Below are 27130 nucleotides of genomic sequence, written 5' to 3'. Positions count from 1 at the left end.
AGTGTGTTGCAGTAGTCCAGCCTGCTGGTTATGAGTGCGTGGGTTGTGGTTTTTCGGCATTCGGGGAGTATCCATTTGAAGGTCTTGCGTAGGATCCGCAGGCAGTTGAAGCTGGAGGAGGCGATGGAGTTGATCTGACGGGTCATGGTGAGGGAGGAGTCTAGGATGATGCTGAGGTTGCGTGCATGGTCCGTCGGAAATGGCGGGCTCCCGAGGGCGGAGGTCCACCAGGTGTTGTCCCATGCGGAGGTGGAAGGTCCAAGGATGAGGACTTCCTTCTTCTCTGAGTTGAGTTTTAGGTAGCTGCTTTTCATCCAATTGGCGACGTCCCTCATTCCTTCTTGGAAACAGAGTTTGGTGTCTTCTGGGTTTTTCATGAGGGAGAGGATGAACTGTGTGTCGTCGGCGTAGGATACTATGTTGAGCCCGTGTTGTCTGACGATGGCGGCGAGGGGGGGCCATGTAGATGTTGAAGAGTGTGGGGCTTGGTGATGATCCTTGGGGTACTCCGCAGTTGATCTCTGTGGGTTCGGAGATGAAGGGAGGAGTCTAATCCTTTGGGTTCTGCCGAAGAGGAAGGAGTGGATCCAGGAGAGGGCGTTTCCTCGTATTCCGGCGTTGTGGAGTCTGGCAGCTAGGGTGCGGTGGGATACGGTGTCGAAGGCTGCGGAGAAGTCTAGCAGGATGAGGGCCGCGGTGTGTCCCTGGTCGAGCAGCATGCATATGTCATCGTTGACGGCGAGGAGGGCGGTCTCGGTGCTGTGGTTGCTGCGGAACCCAGACTGGGAGGCGTCCAGGATGGAGTTCTCCTCGATAAAGGCCATCCGCTGTGTGTTTACGAGTCTCTCTGTGACTTTGGCCATGAAGGGGAGGAGGGAGATGGGCCTTTAGTTCTTCAGATCCGTTGGGTCGGCCAAGGGTTTCTTGAGGAGGGGTTTGACTTCCGCCCACTTCCAGTCGTCAGGAAAGATGCCGTATTCGAAGGAGGTGTTGATGGTTCGTCCTAGTTCGGTGCGATGGTGGCTGCAGCCCTGTGGTAGATGTGTGGTGGGCAGGGGTCCGTGGGGCTCCTGAATGGGTGTTCCTCATGGTTGCTGTGGTGAGCTCAATGGTGGCAGGGCTCCAGGTGGTGATGGCCGGCTCTTCGTCTATGGTGGGGTCCGGTGTCTGTTCGCTGAAGTTGTCGTAGAGGGCCTTGATTTTCCGATGGGAGTAGGTGCTGAGCTGGTTGCAGAGTTCCTGGGACATTGTGATGTCCGTGGCTTCGCTGGGGGGGTTTGGTGAATTGCTGGATGACGTTGAAAAGTTCTTTGGCATTGGTTGCGTTGGTGTTGATTTTGTCCTTGATGACGGTCCACTTGGTGTCTCTTATGCGCTGGCAGTATTCTTTCAGGGTGCTATGGTAGGTGTTGAGATCTTCCGTGGTTTTGCGATTTCGCCAGGTTTTCTCGAGGCGTCTGCAGGATCTTCTGGCCTCTTGGAGTTCGGTGGTGAACCAGGCTGCTTTCAGGGGGCGTTGTTTGCCGGGGTGGCGGAGTTGAGCGAGCTTGTCAGCGCAGGTGGAGATCCAGCGATGAAGTTCCTTGGCTGCGGAGTTGGCATCATTCTTTGTGCAGGGTGGGTCTAGGAGGAGGGTGGTGTTGAGGTGTTCCTCTGTGATCTTGCTCCAGTTTCTTTGTGGCGGGCGCGGAGCGGGTTTGAGTCTGGTGGGGAGTGTTAAAGGCGAAGTGTACGCGGTAGTGGTCCGTCCATAGTGGCTGCGAGGTGTGGCTGAAGTGGATGTTGGATCCTCCCGTGAAGATGGGGTCAAGGGTGTGTCCTGCTCGGTGGGTGGGAGTAGTGATGAGCTGCTTCAGTCCGAGGTTGGCGAGGAGGGAAATGGAGTCGGGGTCACTGCGGTTGTCGAGGTGGAAATTTAGGTCTCCGAGGAGGATATAGTCTGTAGAGGAGATGGCGTGGGGTGCGACGAGGTCTGTGATGGTGGTTGCGGAGAGGGTGCGGTGTCCTGGGGGTCTGTAGATGAGGGTGCCACGTAGTGTTGTCTTAGGGTTGGTCTGGATCTGGAAATGGAGGTGTTCGGTGTTGGAGAGGGGGTTGCTCGTGCTGGAGGTGGAGAGTTGGATAGAAGTTTTGTGTGCAATGGCGAGTCCTCCGCCCGGGCAGTGAGGGCGGTCCTTCCTCTGGATCTTGTATCCGTCGGGGATGACGGTGGCGATGTCTGGGCCGGAGGTGGTGTTAGTCCAGGTTTCAGTGAAGAAGGCGACTTCGGGTGCGAGGGTGTCGAGCAGGTCCCAGATCTCTATGGCGTGCCTGGGTAGGGAGCTTACGTTTAGAAGGATGCCGGTCAGGGCTGTGGTGGTGCGGCCGTCTGTGGTGTCCCCGGCGGTCCTGTTGATGGTGAAGGAACGTCGGCAGTGTCTGCAGGAGAACTGTCCTTGGGCGGCATAGGGTGCGGCTTTGTGGCAGTCATCATGGCTTCCGGGGTTGAGAGCATTGAGGGTGGCGGCAGAGAAACGGTAGGGCTGAGTAGGTCCAGGGGTCCTGGCGCTGGCCGCGGTTGGGAAGCGGACGAGCGCAGACGGGCTTGTCTTGCCTTAGGCGCGCGTCCGCAGGGCAGCCTGAATTCTTTTTTCTTTTCCCCCGGAGGTGGTAGATGTTATATTAGGTTTCCGAAGACAGTCCACCAAAACGGTTGTTGCAGGGATTCTGCACATATACAGAACTATGCGCAGAAAACCAGGACCTCGGTGGATAGTGGTGTACCAACCTATCGCCTCAATGTCCAAAATCCCCAAAAACGACTAGCTATAGTGTCTCATTCATTTTCCGACCAATAGCGAAGCTACCAATAATTAGACAACCCAGAACACAACACTCCCGACTCTCTCAGGAATCGTGGTAGCAAGACAACTCTTTCGCTCGCTCACTCATACTTGTCCATAATGAGTATTCAGAGTCACTGTATAGTTTAAAATGTTTATTTTAACTAACGTGCTCTATGGTACAGTACACGTGCCATTACTAGCAGCAAAATGCATAAACACTATTGTCAGCACTGTCACAATTCCATAGAATACAAACGGGGATATCATTTTATAAAGTGGAAAAGGACTATTTGGCCTAACCACCCTCCCCATGATAAGATATAGTTTATTATTAAAAAGAAGACCTCTGGGCCTTGTCAGCAGACCCCATACCTCAAGGCCTAGATGGATGGTTTACATCTCAGGATCAGCACAGCTCTTCTCTCTGGAAAGGTCTCTCTCTAAGTGTGTGAACAACATGCGTCGCTGCAATATTAAAGCATGCAACTTTCAGTAGTGCAGCTGTGTCTCATGTTATGTCTAGGTGCGAGGGACTGACCAGAACAGAATAACAGGCATTGTTTATCGACCTTGTACACCGTGTGCAGACTAAACCCCAGAGAACGCGAAAAGCAGACAGTTCTCATGTGAAAGTCACAAGCAGAGTTATGCAAAACAAAGTCATGTAGTAACGTGCTAAAAAGCAGCCTCATGGCAGCGAAGCTCATGCTAACTTAGTACTGTCGACAATGAACCTACCCTCAATATAACACGGTCTGTTCCAGCAGATGGAGCAAATTCCTGTTCTTTGGCCACCTGTAGTTGAATTGCACACACTCATTTTCCAATCTGGTTATCATGCAAGTCAGACGTATCCTTACTGCACATGAAGCACCTGTATGTTTACCCCTTATCTGAATCATAAGTCTCCCATAGTCTTCTAGCTGATGTGACTGGACCACGAATGATTGATAAGAATGAAGGGTAATAGCAATCCCTCAATAGGGATGAGCCGCACTTCTAGTAAACAGAGCCCGTCAATATGAACATAGATAGTAAAGCGCTTAAGAAGTTACTGGAAAAGGGGTGCTGTACAAACTGAGGCACCGATTACCCAACAGTGCTAATAACAGATCATAAACCTGCCTATATAAGTAGAAATTATTCAGCAATAGCACTCCCTGTCACATATTACATTTGGCGAACTTCGCCCAAAATACAGAGTCATGAATGCTTGCGTTCTCAGTAAAAAAATGTCCGCTAATGTTGTATATTTGTCTTCTTTTTATTCTTTAGTAGGGTGTTTCCCAGGAGCAGATAATTAAGATCAGGCCAACACGTGTTTTGTCTGTACCTTAATACGTACACAGACTTTATCAAGGCAATAACACGGGTCAAAGTAAATCGCAGTGCTCCTGGTGTTTTCGGGTTCACAGAGCGTACACGGAACTGGAAAAAAGGACCAGGCTACACTAGTTAAGTTGAAAATCCTAACATCGTATAAATGAACCTCAGGTGATGACCGATAATGTCTTCGGTATTTTAAGTTTCAAAACAGAGAAGGAACCCAAAACAGTCAAAATTCGGGTATGTGCAGAGTAATAAAAAATAGAATAGTCACCACTCGAACAGTACATGAAATAGAGTCCCTCGGGACTCTATTTCATGTACTGTTCGAGTGGTGACAACACCGGCACCAGGGAGCCGGCTTATCAAGGCGGGGCTGCCATATGTCCGGTTTCAGACACGGAATTTACAACTTGATTCTATTTTTTATTACTCTGCACATACCCGAATTTTGACTGTTTTGGGTTCCTTCTCTGTTTTGAAACTTAAAATACCGAAGACATTATCGGTCATCACCTGAGGTTCATTTATACGATGTTAGGATTTTCAACTTAGCTAGTGTAGCCTGGTCCTTTTTTCCAGTTCCGTGTACGCTCTGTGAACCCGACAACACCAGGAGCACTGCGATTTACTCTGACCCGTGTTATTGCCTTGATAAAGTCTGTGTACGTATTCAGGTACAGACGAAACACGTGTTGGCCTGATCTTAATTATCTGCTGCTGGGAAACACCCTACTAAAGAATAAAAAGAAGACAAATACAACATTAGCGGACATTTTTTACTGAGAACGCAAGCATTCATGACTCTGTATTTTGGGCGAAGTTCGCCAAATGTAATATGTGACAGGGAGTGCTATTGCTGAATAATTTGTACCACAAATGATTTTAATAAAATCTTTATTTGCCTTGAGAATTTTTTTTCTGTTGGGCCCATCTGCTAGGGCTCCATTCTGGAGACAGTAAGTTGAAGTCAACGCTACATTCCCCCTGGGCTGCCACTTTAAACACCAGAGGTGCAGGGTCAGATAGCGTGCGGTCAAGATACTGATATCGCCTAATCTGCTGTTCATATCCACATAAGTCCAGGCAGAATCAATACTAGAGTAAGACCCATATGGCATAGTAGAGAAGGAATAACCACTTTTGTTTCCATTGAGTTATAAAAATAGCTTCTCTTCACTCACCTTACTTATCACATCAAGGAAAACTAGAACTTACATCTATGGGTTCCATCTATAACTCTGGTGCTGTTCAACTGCCTTTTTAACAAGCAGTTGAAGTCTCCCAATCAGAGTATGTCAGAGTCAGATGAGAATAATTTGAATATCAGGTAAAGAAAAAACATCTTGTGTTTGGAACATATATGTTGCACACCACCTCTGGCCTGCCATTTAGTGTTCCTACTAATATAATGTTCGAGGCATATGAGCTGCAGATCACACACTAAGGATAAGATCGCCATCTGGTGTTGGGCTCGCATGATTACAGGTTGTTGTTGTCTTCGGAAGAAGTCTTTGGTCACGAGATAGGTGACTCCTCCTCTGGACAACAGTGCGCATGGGCATCCACTCCATCCTCAGATTGTTTTTTTCCGCCATTGGGTTCGGATGAACTTTTTTCCGCTCCAGCAGAAAACTTCTAGCAATCAAACAACTCTCAAAAATTTAAAACTCGACGTCAAAATCCACATCGGACCGGATCCGGACGCGGCTGATGGAAAGGACACCCTTTAAAAAATGCCCCCAATGTGGAACAAAGTTTCCTCATAGTGATCACCACGAGGTCTGTAATTTGTGCCTCTCACCAGACCACAACGAATCCAGCTGTCCAGCCTGCGCCGCATTCCGTTCGAAGAAAACTATCCGGGACCGAAGAGCTCGACGCCATATCATGGCCAAGCGAGTTCCGGAACCAGAAGACCTCTTTGCACAGGATGTCCCTGACGACGACTCCGAAGACCTCCAGATCGTGTCCGAGGCCGACGATTCTGATCCGGGGCAGCCTGTGAGTACCAGCTCCCCTACCCCAACCCCACAAAAAAAGACATTGGTCAAGACTCTGCCAGCTGGGCCCAGTCGCGATCCAAAATCATCTTCAGAAGCCCCGCCCTCTGGCCCGGCTCCGAAGAAAAGTAAGCCTGCAGGTGGCTCGGGCTCGAGCAAACCTCATATTATTGTGCCTATAATACCTTCGGCACCGTAGCAGGCTCCGAGACCGAAATCTCCATTGGCTCCGAAACGTCACTCGGCACCGACGTCTCCACCGGCACCGAAACGTTCTTCGGCGCCGAGGTCTCCACCGGCACCGAAAGGCTCGTCGGCACCGAAAGGTCCTTCGGCACCGAAAAATCCACCGGAACCGAAAAGTTCTTCGGCACCCAAAACATCCTCAGTGCCAAAAAAAGTAACTAAAGAACACGTCAATCTCACAAAATCAAGATCGGAACCAAAAAAGTCGGCGCCACAGCCACCTTCGGACACTGAGGAACTTTTTCGGCCAGATCCAAAGCAAAAATGGATTTATTTAAATCCGAAAACTGGACATGTCACAGCGGTGCCCTACAAGAAAAGGAAGCTGGACACAACACCTCCTCCAGCTCCTCCAAAGAAGGACTGTGCCACTTCACCCATACGTCCTTCCTCTCCTACATTACCTCCTATCCCATCCCCCCCACCCCCACCGCCTTCACCTCTACCATCTCCTTCTCACACACCACCTCCACAGGATGATGATGATTTAAGGGGAGACCCAGATTTCTTTAATGATCCCACTGATCCTACTGATCCCTTTACACTCCCGGACACAGCACCAGTAGATGACTGGACTTACCCCATGCCTGATATGCCTGACCCCACTCCATACCCCTCAAAACCCTCCCCTCCTGATGACCATTTAGGGTTTGGTCAGCTTATAAACAGAGCAGCACTGTTTCATGGCGTCACCATGCACACCGACACACCTGAGGAAGATTTTCTCCTCGACACCTTTAAGCAGTCGCAAAGGACAGTTCACATTCTACCCATGATTAAGGGAGTGATAAAGCACGCCACTGAGGTTTTTAAAGAACCTGTTAGGGCCAGGGTTCTCAACCCCCGGATCGAAAAAAAAAATACAGACCGGCGCCACAAGATCCTGCGTACATCAAGGCGCAACTCCCCTTAGACTCACTAGTCGTATCAAATGCCAGAAAACGGGCGAACTCCCAAACAACCGGAGACATGCCGCCCCCAGACAAAGAGTCTAAACTCTTGGAGTCTTCCGGCAAAAGGGTTGCCGCACAAGCTGCTAACCACTGGCGTATTGCCAATACACAAGCCCTATTGGCTCGCTATGATAGGGCTCATTATGATCAACTAGAGGACCTTTTGCAACACCTGCCTGATCAATAAAAATCACAGGCCAATGACCTCATCCAAGAGGGTAAACTAATATCAAATGCCTCCATCAAATGTGCATTAGACGCAGCGGACACCGCCTCTAGGGCAGTCAACACAAGCGTATTGCTTAGACGCCACGCATGGCTACGCATTTCCGGCCTTAAGCCGGAAGTACAAACCACAATTCTTGCTCAACCCTTTAATCAGGAGCAACTATTCGGACCTGCAGTAGACACTGCCTTAGAAAAAATGAAGAAAGATAATGAGACTGCCAAATCAATGGGAGCATTGCAGTCTACTCAACCCAGAGGCTCCTTTCGTCGCTCCTTTTATAGAGGAGCTTCCAAAAATGTGGGAACAGACAACTCTTCCACCTTCAAAACATCAGGTCAAACATCCCCTAACAGAGGATATTTTAGAGGAGGTTATCGGGGAAACAATACTAAAGGCCGAGGACGGGGCAACAACAACAACACCCGCACCTCTCCAGCCACTAAACAGTGACTTGCCACCACTCCCCCCCAGACCATTCCACTCCGGTCGGGGGAAGACTTCAACAGTTCCTACCTGTCTGGAATTCCATCACAACAGACAGGTGGGTAAGACAAATTATCCAGTCTGGCTACTGCCTCGAACTCATAAACCCCCCCCCCCCCCAACATACCACCCAAGCACCGTCCTATGACGTCTCACCACCTCACGCTCCTCAAACAAGAAATTCAGTCTTTGCTTCAAAAACACGCAATAGAACCAGTTCCTCTACAACATCAGGGCACAGGAGTATATTCCCTATACTTCCTCATTCAAAAAAAAGGACAAGACCTTAAGACCCATACTAGACCTCAGACTACTAAACCAGTACATACAATCTGATCATTTCCACATGATCACTCTCTAACAGGTCCTTCCATTACTTCAACAAGGCGACTTCCTTGCCACATTAGACCTCAAGGACGCATATTTTCACATCCCTATGCATCCCGCTCACAGGAAGTATCTACGATTCGTGGTAGACGGTCAGCACTATCAGTTTACAGTTCTCCCATTCGGAGTAACAACCACACCCAGGGTATTCACCAAATGCTTAGCAGTTGTGGCAGCATATCTCAGAAGACAACAAATCCATGTCTTCCCCTATCTGGACGATTGGCTCATAAAAGCCAATACTCTAGACAAATGCGTTCTCCACACTCACCGCACTATTCAAACCCTACACAGCTTGGGATTTACCATCAACTATCCAAAATCTCAACTACAACCCTCCCACGTACATCAATACCTGGGAGCCACCATAGACACATCCAAGGCCATAGCTTATCCCAGCACAGCCAGGATAGCCAACATACAAAATCTCATCAAAAAATTTCAAACACAACACTCTCTCCCAGCGAGAGTGTTCATGCAACTCTTAGGCATGATGGCGTCGTGCATCTCCATAGTACCCCACGCACGTCTTCAAATGCGTCCCTTACAGGAATGTCTAGCACAACATTGGAACCAGGCCCACGGACAACTTACCGATCTGCTGTTGGTGGACAGCCGCTCACTTTGTTCGCTGAAGTGGTGGAACACCATCGACCTGTCCAAAGGGCGGCCGTTTTTAGAGCCTCTTCCACAAGTTGTGCTGACAACCGACGCATCTCTCACAGGGTGGGGAGCCCACCTCTTTCAACACACCACTCAGGGCAGGTGGACCACTCAACAAAAACAGCTCCACATCAATCACCTAGAACTTCTAGCGGTGTTCCTAGCACTGAAATCCTTCCAAGTGCATCTAAGAAACAAAACTGTCCTCATCCGCACGGACAACATGACCACAATGTATTACATACAGAAGCAAGGGGGGACACATTCTCTACAACTGTCCCAACTTGCACAACAAATCTGGAGATGGGCAATTCCCCAAAACATCTACCTGCTAGCAGAACACCTCCCAGGTGTTCAGAACCAGGTGGCCGACCTCTTAAGTCGCCACACACGGCAAATACACGAATGGGAATTACACCCCAAAGTCCTACTCCCATTCTTCCAAAAGTGGGGACAACCAGACATAGACCTGTTCGCCACACAAGAAAACGCAAAATGCCCAACCTTCGCCGCCAGGTTCCCACACCCACGGTCAAAGGGCAATGCAATATGGATTAACTGGTCAGGCAGATTTGCGTACGCTTTTCCGCCTCTCCCACTCATTCCATTTGTGGTACGCAAACTGAAACAACATTCGCTAACACTCATCCTAGTAGCTCCCACTTGGGCACGTCAACACTGGTTCACCACACTTCTGGAACTATCGCTAGTTCCACAGCAAAAACTGCGTCTCTCCCCGGATCTATTAACCCAGAACCATGGAGAAATCAGACACCCAGATCCTCAAACACTGAACTTGGCAATCTGGCTCCTGAAGTCTTAGAGTTCGGGTACCTCAACCTTCCTCCAGATTGTATGAATATCATTAAAGAAGCCAGAAGACCTACTACTAGGGCATGCTATGCTGCAAAAAGGAAAAGATTTGCCATTTACTGCACTAACAATGACATACAACCACTGGATGCTTCCATCCAAAACATCATTTGCTATTTACTACACTTGCAAAGATGCAATTTAGCGTTTTCCTCTATACGTCTACATCTAGCAGCATTAGCAGCCTATTTGCAAAATAGACAACACCTGTCCCTCTTTAAGGTACCAGCCATTAAAGCATTTATGGAGGGTCTTAAAAGAATTATTCCTCCAAGGTTACCACCTTTCCCAGTGTGGAACCTTAATATTGTTCTAACAAGGCTCATGGGTCCCCCATTTGAACCAATGCACAAATGCGAACTGCAGTTCCTAACATGGAAAGTGGCTTTCCTCGTCGCAATCACATCCCTGCGAAGAGTAAGTGAAATACAAGCCTGAACTCTTGAAGAACCCTTCCTACAACTACATCGTAACAAAGTGGTTCTTAAGACAAATCCAAAATTCCTCCCTAAAGTCATCTCCCCTTTCCATCTAAACCAGTCAGTCGAACTGCCAGTCTTCTTCCCTAATCCAGACTCAGTAGCTGAGAGGGCACTTCATACCTTAGATGTTAAAAGAGCCTTGCTTTATTACATCGACAGAACCAAACCTTTTCGAAAAACCAAGCAACTGTTTGTTGCTTTCGCTCCACCACATAAAGGCAACCCTATTTCCAAATCGGGTATAGCCAGGTGGATAGTTAAATGTATCCAAATATGTTACCAAAAAGCTAAACGCACTCTTACAGTTCCCCCTAGGGCGCACTCCACGCGTAAAATAGGGGCTTCTATGGCATTCTTAGGGAACATCCCCTTAGAAGACATTTGCAAAGCAGCCACATGGTCTACTACACACACCTTCACTAAGCATTACTGTGTTGATGCGCAATCCAAACAACAAGCTTCAGTAGGCCAAGCTGTCCTAAAAACTCTATTCCAAACTGCTGCAACGGATACAGGTGACCACCGCTAGGGGAGACACTGCTATACAGTCTATCTTTAGTGTGTGATCTGCAGCTCATATGCCTCGAACGGAATATGCTACTTACCAGTATGCATCTGTTCTTGGCATGTAGAGCTGCAGAGCCACACACGCCTACCCGCCTCCCCGGGACTTGTATCTGTTCCAGCATTTTCTTAATTAGACACTACACATGGACATCCTTTCTCTTTACTTCTTATACACTCCATCATTTCCCATCATGGCGAAAAACAATCTGAGGATGGAGTGGATGCCCATGCGCACTGTTGTCCAGAGGAGGAGTCACCTATCTCGTGACCAAAGACTTCTTCCGAAGACAACAACCTGCAATCATCCGAGCCCAACACCAGATGGCGATCTTATCCTTAGTGTGTGGCTCTGCAGCTCTACATGCCAAGAACAGATGCATACTGGTAAGTAGCATATTCCATATCTGCCATTTGGGTCTCCAAGTACCTTACCCATTTTTAGAGGAACTCTAGGTGCGACACACAATTGCATTCCTATAGCCCTAGAGCTAACCCGAGCCCTAATTTGAGCCCCCGATTTCCTGCTCATCTTGTCATGTTCATCAGCAGTTAGATGGGTCTCTTGCAATCTTCCTATCTACACATCTTTTGCCTTAAAGTAGGGCTGAATGATATGCTATTTTACAACTGCATTATCTCTCCTGGCATTTCAAGACATTAAAACATAATCCATCCTGTTTCAGTACTTCATAATATTAACATCATGCAGCATATTGCAACACAACTGACTTAACAATGAACCTTACTCTGATTCTTCCCCCTTGTGTGCATGCACTTCAAGAGTGTCACAAAAAGTGGTGTGGCTAGACATCATACGCAGTTAGATCCCCCACCCCCAAATACCTGTCTGTTCTTGAGAGGGTCAATTATAGCCAAGTAAATAGGTGCGAATGAAGGAAGATACATTTGGTACAATTCTCTGTAAGTGCCCACTGCATTGCCTAGATAATTAGTGCACCAACTTTTGAAGATCTATCCCTTACCGTTTCCTCCTCACATATCGCATGTCCCATGTATGCAAATAAGGAAACTTTTAGTGTCGGGTCTCAGTTTCAATATATTGGAGTGCTTCTTTTAGATGACTGTGATATCAATCCATAGTTTTGGTGGAGGCAGACGAGCCTGTGTTCTACCCTTTCTTCTGAGTTGTCTTTTCATTTTATCAAATGTTTTTCATTTTCATTGCGGTTGTAAGCCGTAGTCGGGTTAGGAGAAGAGATTATTCCCATTGTGTCTGATACCTTCATGTTCCCACTCCAAAGCCAATATTTTGGCTTATTCCCAGTATCTTTGCAGTCTGATCATCATTGTTCTCTGTGTAGTGCCTGGTGGCGGTGTCTGCGCTGAGGTCTTGTGGACTATATGTCAACTTTTATTAGCTAGTGGCAACCACGCCGAGCTGGAAAATGACAAGTCTTAGCTCTGATGAGCTCTAATAAGAGCAAAACACATGGTGGGGGGGGGGGGGGGGGGGGGGTACTTTTAATCATTCCATGTTTACTTGGATGGTATTTTACCAATCCAAATCTGTAATACTGTGCCTGAAATGGTAGAAGGCTTTTCTCATTTTCCAGCTCGGTGTGGATGGCACTAACTACACTGAAACACTTTGCTGCATAATGGCAAAATGCTTTGTCACTTTTCTAACTCAGTGTGGATGACACTGTGCTACTTGACGTTGGTGGTGTTGTAGGGTGCTCTGCATGAAACAACTGCTCACCATCTAAAACTTGGGAACTACCCAGTGTTCCCTGCTTCCTTTTTGCATAATTTATGCAGCACTCTAAGCCTGAAAAGGTATTGCGTTGAGATATAGATATATATATATATATATCTTATCGATTAGTTAAATTTCACATATTCACGTGTGCACATAGTTCAGTTTACGTACATTAGAAATGAAAAGTAGATACATATCAAGAGATGAAGCAATTGCTGCAGCGCTGTCATAATCAGTATAGCAATTGTTAAATAAAGCTCTGTTAAAAAACGAAAAAGGCTGTTAGCAAAATATGCACTTATTGGTCCAATGAATCCAGCAAAAACATTATTTTGAACTTGTAGTCTTTTGTGACCATAATTGCATAATGCTGTCAATGCCGCAAATCTATGGCAGAAAAAAATCCATCCCAAAGCAGTAATAAGCAAGCATAGTTACAAGAGGTAAATGTGACCCTCTAGCTGCTGTTCACTGTAGGCTCTATTGCCAGCCTCCTGCTTAATGTACTGTTTTATTTAGAATCCCTAATAAACCAATGAATATGACGTTTATTAAGAAGAAAATGCTTGCTGAGAACCAAATGCCAGTACATGGTCTCTTACTTTATGGGTCCAAAGCTATATAGGAAAGATAGATTTTATTTGTATTCAGTTTTTCTTGCAAGAAAAGCACATATGGAATGTGTGTTGGGAAAGAAGCTAGAATTATGTAAAGGAAACCATATGAATTTATATTCTAGTATTAAGTGGGGAAGTACCAAACAATAAATGAAAATAACGGAGTTATCCATCTTATGTTAAAACGTTGTGCATAGTAGAATACACGTTCTAAGAAAGCAAAAGAGCGCTTTGTCCACTGTTCATAAGCATCCAGCAGAAAGGCATACCATTAGAAAACTAAATTGAGCGGTTAATCACTGCGAAATATCTGTTAAGAACCATAAAAGCAGACCGAAGCAGAAAACACTTACACAATTTATATATTTTATTCTCCGCTCAGGCCACTGGATATGCAGCAAATGGGCCAGGGGTCGTTTATTGTCATGCTATTAAGATAACATCATGCTATCTTCATGGGCCAAACAGTCTACAAATATTAGCAGTTGTAAAAACAAAATGACAGCTCTTGGCTTCCCATTAGAAGGCATGCTGTGGTAGCTAGTGAAACAACATGGCGTTTTCGAAGCGCAGCCTCTTTAAAAAAAAAAAAAAAAAATCTGTCATGGGTCGAACAGGCAGCTAAGCAAAACAAACTTTCAGGCATAAAAATGTACTCCAAAAACTGATTTTAAAAAACAAAACAATTAGTGATAAAAGTGACCATAGATACCACAAAGGGCCTTACAGACCCACAAATAATAAGCAGCTTGAAATAATGATATTCGCTAAGCAACCTTCGAAACGATGCCCCTTTTTCGTTAATCAGGTGGGGAGAGAAGTACACGGATGAGACAGAAGAATACTAAGAGCTGCAGCGGGAAGGGGGCGGGGGAGAGAGGGAGAAGAGCAGCGTGGTAGGAGAAACATCTGTAAAACATGCGATCTCTCGGAGTCTCTTATCGAAAAAGAAAAAAGTTCTGAACAAGCGAACAGTCATGGAAGAATAGAAGCATCCAGTTAGGGATTAGCACAAGCAGGACAGCCTAAAACAAAGCCAGCTCATAGAAAGCAAGGAAATGTAACTGACTAAAGGCAAAGCCAATGGTGATCAATGGGCGGAATGCAATTCTAGGTAAGCTTCCAGCATGTCCCTAATATCTTTACAGCTAGACAGTTGCGCTCTCTAGTAGGCTTTGACCTAAAAAAGAAACTCCCAACCAGCGCCTGGGAAAGGGGAAATGCTTGGAGGTGATGAGCCAAAAGAAAAAAACAAAGGAAGATTCAAAACTATTGTTTATGTAATGGGTTAAAATTGGTGAATATAATTGTATGACATGGTAGACAAGATTTGTGTGTGAAGTTTGGAGAGTTTTAAAGAGAATGAGAATGTGCAAGTGTGTCACAAAACTAGTATAGACTGATATTGCGACCTTTGTATTTTCATAGCCTTCTGTGCACCTGTCTCTCTCCCAGTAAGTCCTTCCTCGCAGCATGTATGCCGTTTCCATCTTGTTCCTAACTTGGCTCTTATTTTGTTTCATACCCCTCTGTTTTTTCTCAATAGATGAAATGCGCAGTGAGCTGTATACCCACTCCCGCAAGGTCCATGGTGATGCTGTGCCGCACCTCTTCAAGAATGTAAGCCACAGAGGGTGTCGGAAGGTGGTGTTGGGGGACGAGAGGATCCTGATGGGAACGGGAGGTTTTTGTGCAAAGTTTTTATAAGCATGTCTCGATAAGAAAGTGAGTGCAAGGAAAGTGGGTAGGGGGACAAGGAATGGAGAATCCATTGGAAAGCAGGAGTGCTGTTAGTAAGAATTGTTAAGACCTTTTCTGCCCAGGTGTTGTTAAACAGTGGTAAGTAGTGTATGTGGCTGGTGGCGCAGTATTCTTCTGGCAACAGCCTCGGTCACGTTGCAAATGTGCTCAATTATCTTAGGTGGTTACAGGAATACCTCTTTATGTATGGTCAACTCCAGAGTTTTGGACTGATGCTGCTGGTTTTCCAACTCTTAGAGTGTACTGAGGCCTGCTAACCACACCTCAGTGCGAGTGCCTTGACCTTAAAGTGTGTATGTTTGATATCCATTTGGCATAAGCTAACTTATTGTACATACCTAATATTTGGTATCACTGGTTGTGCCACCCTGGGTGAGACAAAGGTGACACATGGCTTCCAGTTTGCCACTGCATACTGGAAGGGCAGTTTTAAATGCTATCTCGACTTTGCCATTTAAAGCAATGACAAAGTCCAATATTCCCTTTCGTAATATACAAAAGTCACCCCTAAGCCAGGGTGCAGTATATTAAAAGGTGAACATGCAATTTTTAGGTCTCGGCTGGCATTGGAGCGCGCATGCGCTCCTCGCCTTGAGACTTATAGTGATCAAGTCAGTTTTAGAAAAGGGCTTCAGGCCCCGCCCCTTATTCCCATTGGCTTGCGTCACCGATTATGTTAAACGGTGCGCCGCCGTTGGAAATAAGGTGCCCGGGGTGCCTCCTTTTGTCTTTTTAGTCTTTCCCCTCCAGACATGGTCGCCTGCTTTACATGTGCCGTGAAGACTTTTCTGATCTGCTTGTTTATTTAACAAGCAGATAAGAAATGTCTTTACAACAGGCACGGAGCTCAGAGGCGCACAGGGAGGACAAGGCAATGCTTCAGTAAGGTCCACTCCATCCCAGCTTTTCAGATCTGGTTATTTAAAGTTTTAAGTCCCCGATATCACAAAGCCGTTGTTATTTTATTAAAGTAATACAAGACAAGAAAAACTGCATTCCAGACACACATCACATCTCTTCACATGAAGGTCTTCAAAATAAAAATCACTTTCGCAGTTGTTGCTCGAGAGGTAGGTCTCGCACGAGCAGGATCACAACACAGAGCTCCCCCTCCCAATGCCTGGTCTGTGTAACATCAGGAGCATGGGGTCTGGATCCAGTTAGGGAGCCCAGAGTGCACCGCACAGCGTGGAGTCCACCACCCACACCGACGTGCAGGCACGGAAACACGAAGGACGGCCTCTCCCGGCCACAAGACTAAACCACAGGGCACGTGGACGCACTAATGAGCAGGGCGTGCAAATCAAAGCCACACGGTGTGGGTGTGTGGCGAGAGCAAGCCAACCCACGTGTATGCACCGACTGGTACCACAGGAGGCCACAGGACAGATGGTGACCCACAGAGGCGAGAGAGACATCACTGCTCGTGCCTGCACACACTGGTGCAACAGCAGACCACAGGGAGGATGGTAACCCACTCAGCTGCACAAGAGAGTCACTGCTCGTGTCTGCACAAACTGGTGCCACAGCAAACCACAGGACAGATGGCAAACCCACTGAGAGGCGAGAGAGAGAGTCACTACTCGTGCCTGCACCGACTGGTGCCACAGAACACCACACGAGAGATGGTGACCAACTGAGAGGCGAGAGCGAGTCACTGTTTGTGCGTGCACCAACTGGTGCCACAGCAAACCACAGGACAGATGGTGACCCACTGAGAGGCGGGAGAGAGAGTCACTACTCCCTACTACTCTCTCTACTACTCTACTCCTCTCTACTACTCTCTCTACTACTCACTCACTACTACTCACTCTCTACTAATCTCTACTTCTCACTCTCTACTACTCTCACTCTACTACTCAACCTACTACTCTACTCTATTACTCTCTACTACTCACTCTCTACTTCTCACTCTACTACTCTCTACTACTCACTCTCTATTACTCCCTCTACTACTCTCTACTACTCACTACTACTCACTCTCTACTACTCACTCTTTACTACTCTCTCTCTACTACTCTCTACTACTCTCTACTACTCTCTACTACTCTCTACCACTCTCTACTACTCACTCTCTACTACTCACTCTCTACTACTCACTCTCTACTACTCACTCTCTACTACTCACTCTCTACTACTCACTCTCTACTACTCTTGCTCTATTACTCTACTCTCTCTACTACTCTCTCTACTACTCTCTCTACTACTCTCGCTCTACTACTCTCTCTACTACTCTCGCTCTACTACTCTGTACTACTCTCTCTACTACTCTCTCTACTACTCTCTCTACTACTCTCTACTACTCTCTACTACTCTCTACTACTCTCTACTACTCTCTACTACTCTCTACTCTCTCTACTACTCTCTCTCTACTACTCTCGCTCTACTACTCTGTACTACTCTACTACTCTACTCCTCTCTCTCTACTACTCTCTCTCTACTCTCTACTACTCTAGCTCTACTACTCTCGCTCTACTCTCTACTACTCTCTCTACTACTCTCTCTACTACTCTCTCTCTCTACTACTCTCGCTCTACTACTCTCTACTACTCTCGCTCTACTACTCTCTACTACTCTCGCTCTACTACTCTGTACTACTCTCGCTCTACTACTCTGTACTACTCTACGCTCTACTACTCTGTACTACTCTACTCTCTACTAGTCTCTTTCTACTACGCTCTACTACTCTCGCTCTACTACTCTCTCTACTACTCTCACTCTACTACTCTCTACTACTCTACTACTCACTCTCTACTACTCACTCTCTACTACTCCACTCTACTACTCCACTCTACTACTCTCTACTACCCGCACTCTACTACTCTCTACCACTCGCTCTCTACCACTCGCTCTCTACCACTCGCTCTCTACCACTCACTCTCTACCACTCACTCTCTACCACTCACTCTACCACTCTCTACTCTCTAATCACTCGCTACTACCCACTCTACTACTCTCTACCACTCACTCTCTACCACTCACTCTCTACCACTCACTCTCTACCACTCACTCTCTACCACTCACTCTCTACCACTCACTCTCTACCACTCACTCTCCACTACTCTCGCTCTACTACTCTGTACTACTCTACTACTCTCTCTCTACTACTCTCTCTTCTACTCTCTCTTCTACTCTCTCTCTACCACTCTCTACTACTCTACTACTCACTCTCTACTACTCACTCTACTACTCTCGCTCTACTACTCTGTACTACTCTACACTCTACTACTCTCGCTCTACTACTCTGTACTACTCTACACTCTACTACTCTCTCTACTACTCTCTCTACTACTCTCTACTACTCTCTCTCTACTACTCTACACTCTACTACTCTCTCTCTACTACTCTCTCTCTACTACTCTCTCTCTACTACTCTCTACTACTCACTCTCTACTACTCACTCTCTACTACTCACTCCACTACTCTCGCTCTACTACTCTGTACTACTCTACACTCTACTACTCTCTCTCTACTACTCTCGCTCTACTACTCTGTACTACTCTACTACTCTACTCTCTACTAGTCTCTCTCTACTACTCTCTCTCTACTACTCTGTACTACTCTACTCTCTACTAGTCTCTCTCTACTACTCTCTCTCTACTACTCTCTCTACTACCCACTCTCTACTACGCACTCTACTACTCTCTACTATTCTTTACCACTCGCTCTCTACCACTCGCTCTCTACCACTCGCTCTCTACCACTCGCTCTCTACCACTCGCTCTCTACCACTCGCTCTCTACTACTCACTCTCTACTACTCACTCTCTACTACTCTCGCTCTACTACTCTGTACTACTCTGTACTACTCTCTCTCTACTACTCTCTCTCTACTTCTCTCTACTACTTACTCTCTACTACTCACTCTCTACTACTCTACTACTCACTCTACTACTCACTCTACTACTCTCGCTCTACTACTCTGTACTACTCTGCACTCTACTACTCTCTCTCTACTACTCTCGCTCTACTACTCTGTACTACTCTACTCTCTACTAGTCTCTCTCTACTAGTCTCTCTCTACTAGTCTCTCTCTACTAGTCTCTCTCTACTAGTCTCTCTCTACTAGTCTCTCTCTACTACTCTCTCTCTACTACTCTCTCTCTACTACTCTCACTCTACTACTCTCTCTCTACTACTCTCTCTCTACTACTCTCTCTACTACTCATTCTCTACTACTTACTCTCTACTACTCACTCTCTACTACTCACTCTACTACTCTGTAGTACTCTACACTCTACTACTCTACACTCTACTACTCTCTCTCTACTACTCTGTACTACTCTACTCTCTAATACTCTCTACTACTCACTCTCTACTACTCACTCTCTACTACTCTACTACTCTACTACTCACTCTACTACTCACTCTACTACTCTCGCTCTACTACTCTGTACTACTCTGCACTCTACTACTCTCTCTCTCTACTACTCTCGCTCTACTACTCTCTACTACTCTACTCTCTACTACTCTACTCTCTACTAGTCTCTCTCTACTAGTCTCTCTCTACTAGTCTCTCTCTACTAGTCTCTCTCTCTACTAGTCTCTCTCTCTACTAGTCTCTCTCTACTAGTCTCTCTCTACTACTCTCTCTCTACTAGTCTCTCTCTACTACTCTCTACTACTCATTCTCTACTACTCACTCTCTACTACTCACTCTCTACTACTCTCTCTACTACTCTGTAGTACTCTACACTCTACTACTCTACACTCTACTACTCTCTCTCTACTACTCTGTACTACTCTACTCTCTAATACTCTCTACTACTCACTCTCTACTACTCTGTACTACTCTACTACTCTACTAGTCTCTCTCTACTAGTCTCTCTACTAGTCTCTACTACTCTCTCTCTACTACTCTCTCTCTACTACTCTCTCTCTACTACTCTCTCTCTACTACTCTCTTTACTACTCTCTCTACTACTCACTCTCTACTACTCCACTCTACTACTCTCTCTACTATCCACTCTACTACGCACTCTACTACTCTCTACTATTCTTTACTACTCGCTCTCTACCACTCGCTCTCTACCACTCGCTCTCTACCACTCGCTCTCTACCACTCGCTCTCTACCACTCGCTCTCTACCACTCGCTCTCTACCACTCGCTCTCTACCACTCGCTCTCTACTACTCGCTCTCTACTACTCTAATCACTCACTACTACCCACTCTACTACTCTTTACTACTTACTCTCTACTACTCTCTCTACTACTCTCTCTACTACTCTCTCTCTACTACTCTCTCTCTACTACTCTCTCTCTACTACTCACTCTCTACTACTCTACTACTCACTCTACTACTCTCGCTCTACTACTCTACGCTCTACTACTCTCGCTCTACTACTCTCGCTCTACTACTCTCGCTCTACTACTCTGTACTACTCTACTACTCTACTCTCTACTAGTCTCTCTCTACTAGTCTCTCTCTACTAGTCTCTACTACTCACTCTCTACTACTCCACTCTACTACTCTCTCTACTACACACTCTACTACTCTCTACTATTCTCTACCACTCGCTCCCTACCACTCGCTCCCTACCACTCGCTCTCTACCACTCGCTCTCTACCACTCGCTCTCTACCACTCTCTACTACTCTCTACTCTCTAATCACTCGCTACTACCCACTCTACTACTCTTTACTACTCACTTTCTACTACTCACTCTCTACCACTCACTCTCTACCACTCACTCTCTATTACTCACTCTCTACTACTCTCTATTACTCACTCTCTACCACTCTATTCTCTAATCACTCTCTGCTCTCTACTACTCACTCTCTAGCACTCTACTACTCACTCTCTACTACTCGCTCTACCACTCTCTACTACTCGCTCTCTACTAATCTCTACTCTCTCTACTACTCACTCTCTAATACTCACTCTCTACTTCTCTACCACTCTCTCTACCACTCTCTCTACCACTCTCTCTACCACTCTCTCTACCACTCTCTCTACCACTCTCTCTACCCCTCTCTACCCCTCTCTACCCCTCTCTACCACTCTCTACCACTCTCGGCCACTTTATACCTCTCTACCTCTGCCTCTCTGCATATATACATACATACATACACCAGAAGGGTTCCTACGATACTAAGAACCGGAGGAGACACAGCGTGAGTTTTCAGGTAAGAATTTTATTCCAGCATGGCATGACGCGTTTCGGACTAGCGATATGAGCTATTTCAAAGCTGACTGGCTGTTAGGACTGATGTTGCAGGAGGCATTTGAGAAAGGCATTACGTCCGAAACGCGTCGTGCCATGCTGAAATAAAATTCTTACCTGAAAAATCCCGCTGTCTCTCCTCCGGTTCTTTGTATCGTAGGAACCCTTCTGAGATATATATATGTGTGTGTATGTATATGTACATATATATATATTTGGTCAGGTGATCAAGGCTGCTTGGACGGCCGAAACGCGTCCTGGACATTGAAATTGGGAAATAAATAAAGCAAACTGTTCTGGTATAACAGTGGTCTGTGCCCGTAATTTTCCTTCAGGAAAAAGAATTGCGAGTTGATATATATATATATATAATGAAAGTTTGAAAACCACTAATAAAAAAAAAACCTAAAAAGCCACCTAATTACAAACCAAATTACTTAAACGAGGCCGAGACATATTGCATTTTCAATGCTTGTTACATATTTCAGCATATCCTGCGATATCCTGGTTCCCCCGACCAAATATTTAGCCGGAAGGGGGTGTTGAGACGCTGCCCCCCGAGCGGCCACCCGACGGAGCTCCGGGGAGCCTGAGCGCGCGATCGGAATCGCGCCGCGCACGGGTCAGGGCCCTGGGACGCTGCTGAAGCCGGGGAGTCGAGTGCTGTATCCGGGAGGCCCCTGACGGTGGCGGGTCGAGATGGGCCCGGCCCCGAGCGGGATCATAGGTGCTGGGCCAGACGGCAGGCAATGGGAGCGACGCTGGGGGCTGGCAGCCTGCGGGACACAGCAGAGGAATAAGCAGGGCCGACCGCGCCGCCGGGAGCCAGACGGAGAGATGCGTGGGGCCTGCTCGGCGTCCGGAGAAAGTGGCGGCAGTGGCGGAGGGCCCGACCGAGGGGATTGGCCCTAGAAATATGCGTTGCTGCACTGAGGGCTGGCGGTGGGGGAGCGCTGGGGGCCACAACTGTCAACAGATTCGGGTCTTTGTCATCGGGGGCAGCACCTGAGACTCGGCAGAACGCCCTAACGGTCTGCAATCGGTGGCACGGTCGGGCCACGTGAGGTGGGGAATCTTGGCTCTGCGCCTGGTGGACCGCTGCATTGAGGGCAGCCTGACTCGAAGCTCCTGGACAGTCGGCGCCTATGGCGCACAGTGAGGCCACCCAGTAGTCGGCAGGATTGGATTGATTCTGTGGAGCTCATTCTGCGTGGGTCCAGAGGGATCGGACCCTTTGAGGGGACTCCTTGGGCCCGGGGCCGCTGCTTCTGCGATTGGCCCTGCCGCGACTGACCCTGTGGGGGGGTCCCTGGAGGAGGACATGACAAGAGACAAAGGCGGTGGCCTCCCCTCGCCATGGCCCTATCGATAAATTTACTGGCCCGGGGTTGGCGGCTGGCGCGGCCAGGGGACCGCCAGAGACAATCCCGGACAATGCGGCCCTTATGGCGGCCATAACCCAATCCAGGGATATGCTAGATGCCAAGATCGGGGCGGTTGGGTCAGATGTCACATTGCTGCGCCAAGATCTGCGCAACGCAGTGCCTCGCATCACAGAGGCGGAGACTCGGATCTCAGGGGTGGAGGACGATGTTACCACGCTGAAGCAAAAAATGGCGTCCATGGAAAAGATTCAGCGGGGATTGGCGCTTCGGGTGGAAGATGCAGAAGGACGGGCCCGGCGGAACAACTTGAGATTTGTGGGTTTTCCGGAGGGCTGCGAGGCAGGTAATATGGAACACTTCCTCACGCAGTGGCTGGAAAGTTGGCTCCCACCGGATGCGATATCACGCTGTTTCGTGGTGGAGCGGGCTCACCGGGCACTGATGCAGAAGCCGCCGCCGGGGGCGCGTTCGCGGCCTGTGATAGCGAGATTCCTGAACTATTTAGATCGTGATGCTGTTTTGAAACCAGCCCGGGCTAAAGAACCGCTGCACCACGAAAATGTGCGCATCTCAATATTCCCCGACTACACCCGCCTAGTACAGCAACAGCGTCAATCCTTCATGGCAGCGAAGGCCCGGCTGAGAGACCTTAAGCTACCATACGCCCTGTTGTTTCCGGCTCGCCTGCGGGGGTGTACCAGTCCCGTACTCACTTCTTCGATACCCCGGAGGAGGTATTCAAGTGGACTGACGAGACTGTGCGGATGCGAGTGTCCACGCCGCCTGGCAGGGAGTCGGACTCCTCCTCCGAGGGAGAGGTGGCCCCGGAAGGATCCGAAGCGACGGCAACGGTTGGGGGACAGGCGGTCGCGCTCCAGGAGGCGCTCGGTGTCTGGTGGGGTTTCCGCAGGGGGAGGCCCGGAGCATGGACACTGATTTTCGGTACATTGTTGCTTGGGGTTGGTAAGGGGCGGGGGTGATCTCCCAGGCCACCAATGTGCTCATCATAGTCCTTGTGATGCAATGTTCGGGGGAACTAAGGAGTGGGCTGGTTTTCTGCCGGACTTGTCCTGGTCGAGATTTGGCCCAAGGACCATGGGCTGTGAGTTAGGGATCTATTGGATGGGGAAGTACCACTTCCCCGGTTGGGATCTGGGTATTCGCCCCGCCGCGACAGATGCTTCAGAGTTATTGAGGTATGGGGTGGGGGGTTTGTTGGGGGGGGGGGGGAGTTATCGGTTCCGCGTTGCACTTTCATGGTGGACTCCTGACTCTATTCCTACACCTAGCTGCAGCCCTCTACGGGTGAGGGAGATGGGGTCCCTTCCCGATGGCTAGGGCAATGCTAAGGGACACAGGAATCCCAGGTACCCTCTGATTTATAAGCTGGAACGTGAGGGGGGCCCTTGATAAAATTAAGCGAGGAGCAATATTACATCAGGCCAAAAGGGCTCGGCTGGATATCCTCATGCTGCAGGAAACGCATCTCTTGGGTACGAAGTCTCATTGTCTGCAACGATATGGGCACACACAGCTATTTCATGCAGGATTTGCGAGGGGATCCAGAGGGGTGGCAATACTGGTCCATCGTAGGGTCCCATATGTACACGCGCAGCAGTGGATTGACCCGCAGGGCCGCTATCTATTTATTAGGGGTACGGTTGGGGAAGTCCCCGTGATTTTGGGTAGCGTGTAAGCTCCCCCCCCCCCCCCCCCCCCCCTTGCAGTGGTCTTTTGTGGAGAAGGTATTGGCCCTCTGGGCGGATATGCCGCGGATATGCTCTCTGTAGTGGGAGGGGACTGGAACGATGTCATGTATCTGGCCAGGGACCGGAGTGGGGGGGGGAGGGTGGCTTGCGGAGGGTGGCCCCACGAAACTAAGCTCCCTGGTGGCTAGTCTTGACTGGGTTGATGTCTGGCGGTGGACCCATGGCGATAGGTGGGAATACACGTACCTTTCGACGGTTCACGGAGTGGTGCTAACAGAGATCCTGCCCCGCGGCCTATCTGATCATTCTCCAGTGTCCCTTGAGTTGGCTATGGGCAGAGGGCGGCAGCCATTTCGATGGCGCCTGTCGCTGTGGCACTTACAGAATGCAGCCTATAGTATACATATGAGGAAAGCTATTGCCCATTACTTCACTTCAAATGAGGGATCGGTGTCGAGTGTGGGGTCCCTGTGGGAGGCCTTGAAGCCAACTCTATGTGGGGTGGAGATCTCCTGCTGTTCGGCGGCCCTCAACAAGCGCAGGGAAGAGCTGACGCGAGCGGAGGCCTCCGTTGAGGCACTCGAGCGGCAGACCAGGGAGGAGGACTGCGGGTGAGGCAACTGCTCCAGGCCCAACAGTCTTGCGTAGCCCTTCTTATGGATGAAGCTCGACAGACTTGGCTGGCGACACGTAGCAGGATCTATCAGTGGGAGGACAAGTCCGGGAAAATGATCTATCGGCTCTGCCAGGGCGCCTTCCACGCTCAGGCCCTTCCGGGCTTAGTGGATGATAAAGGAGCTCCGATCACCGATCAACTCCTTATAGCCGAAAGCTTTGCTGCCTATTACGCGGATCTTTATGCCCCCCGGGAGTGCCTGCCAGCGGCCACCGTTGAGCAATTCCTAGCTGATCTACCCCCTAAACCGGTATCGGATGAAGTGCGGGATCGTCTGGAGCTTCCGTTGACGGAGGAGGAGCTCGGCACAGCCTTGGGGGAACTTAATTCAGGGAAGGTGCCTGGGCCCAATGGGTTCCGAATTTTTCAAACGCTATAACACACAACTGGCCCCATATTATCGGGCCGTGGTGGAGGAGGCCAGGGAGAGGGGCATGCTCCCCCCAGACTGGAGACACGCAGAGGTGGTGGTATTTCTCAAACCCGGCCGGCCCCCAGATCAACAGGCCTCGTATCGTCCTATCTTCCTCCTTAACGTAGAGGCAAAAGTCCTGGCCAAAGCATTGGCCAACCGCCTTCTGCCCCACATATTGGCTCTTATACACCCTGATCAGGCAGGGTTCATGCCCAAGAGGGCCACCAGACACAACATAAGGCGGGCGCACGTGGCGGTGGCGGCGGTTCGACAAACCAGGGAGCAGGCGGCGCTCCTGTTGGCAGACATGGATAGGGCCTTTGATTCTTTGAGCTGGGTATATCTGTTTGCCTTACTGCGCCGACTCAATCTGGGCCCGCGCTTTCTTTCCTATCTCCAGCTCCTCTATACGGACTTGACGGCGGCGGTGCGGGTGGCAGGGGCGGCATCTACTGTCTTTCCCATACAGCGGGGTACGCGGCAGGGATGCCCCCTGTCCCCATACTTGTTCGCGCTGGCGATGGTACGGCTGGCGGCGTGGGTGCGTATGGATGCACAGGTCCGAGGTTTTGAGTGGTCTCCGGAGGTGTCGGACAGAAGCGCATTATATGCAGATGACGTCCTGTTCTTCCTTACGGAGTTAGACGTGTGGGGGCCGCGACTTCTACGGATTATGCAGATCTTTGGGGAGACGTCGGGACTATATATGAATCCTCGCAAATCTACACTGTGGATGCTGGGGGATTACTCGAGGCCCGGTGCGTGGGCAAGGGATATTCAGCCGGCTGTGGGAAGGCTGAAATACTTGGGGGTGTTCCTTTCGGAGGCTCCGGCGCTTTCTTGGGACTGCAATATAGCGCCGGTGTGGGAGAGGATCTGCTCGGATCTCAATACCTGGTCTCGAATGCCATTGACGCTGTATGGCAGGTCAGCAATATTTAAGATGGTGGCACTGCCTAGGCTGCTATACCAACTGCAAAACTATCCATATCCGATCCCGCCTCGATGGTTCCGGCAGGTGAATTCAGTGTTGGGGCAGTTTCTGTGGGAGGGGGGTAAAGTGTGAGTGGCCCTTAGAACATGTTTTTTATCCTCGTATTGCGGGGGACTTGCGTCTTCGGATGTCTTATCTTACTACCAGGCCTCGCATCTCCTTGTTCTCAACGAGTGGTGGTATGGGGATAGGAGTGACCCGGCGTATGCATTGGAGAGGCTACTTATGGGATCTAATACACTACACACTATCCTGTACTCGGCGACAGTGCGCAGTAGTCTGCCGTCGGCCACGCGAGTGGTTTTCTTGATCTGGCGGCAAGCACTGCGTCGGATGGGTTGGTGGAATGTCTTAACCACGGTGCTTTAGTTGATGGAGTTTGGAAGGTTGGAAGGGGTTCGCTTGACTGGCGGCGTACTGTCGCTCATTCACGGACAGAGGAATAAACTTGAGCCGGGCTGCAGAAGTTGGTCTCGCCAGAGACGTTTTAAGGCGTAGGCAAAGTGGATGTGCCCCAGAGTCTCAGCTTTTTAGTGGCCCCCTTATACCGCCACCTCTGTTTTGCAAAGCGTTCCCAGATGACCTGGAATACTTTTTAAACAGATTGTTTTAAACACAGTTTTTCTTCGAGTTCATTTTAATGTGTGTGATGT

The 27130-nt window shown here is 48.6% G+C and overlaps 1 protein-coding gene across 1 annotated transcript in view; it reads left to right on the top strand.

The window, feature by feature from the left end:
- The window catches only part of L3MBTL2 (L3MBTL histone methyl-lysine binding protein 2), a 344052-nt gene that overhangs the window by 218372 nt on the left and 98550 nt on the right, over positions 1-27130 (top strand). The window contains exon 10 of the mRNA XM_085601042.1: positions 14921-14994. Coding sequence (XP_085457168.1) covers positions 14921-14994 — 74 coding nt within the window. The remainder of the gene's footprint in view (positions 1-14920; positions 14995-27130) is intronic.

This window comes from Triturus cristatus, chromosome 4_2 (assembly GCF_964204655.1).
Source record: "Triturus cristatus chromosome 4_2, aTriCri1.1, whole genome shotgun sequence".
In the NCBI taxonomy this organism is placed as follows: domain Eukaryota; kingdom Metazoa; phylum Chordata; class Amphibia; order Caudata; family Salamandridae; genus Triturus; species Triturus cristatus.
This window is presented reverse-complemented; position numbering and strand designations above follow the sequence as displayed.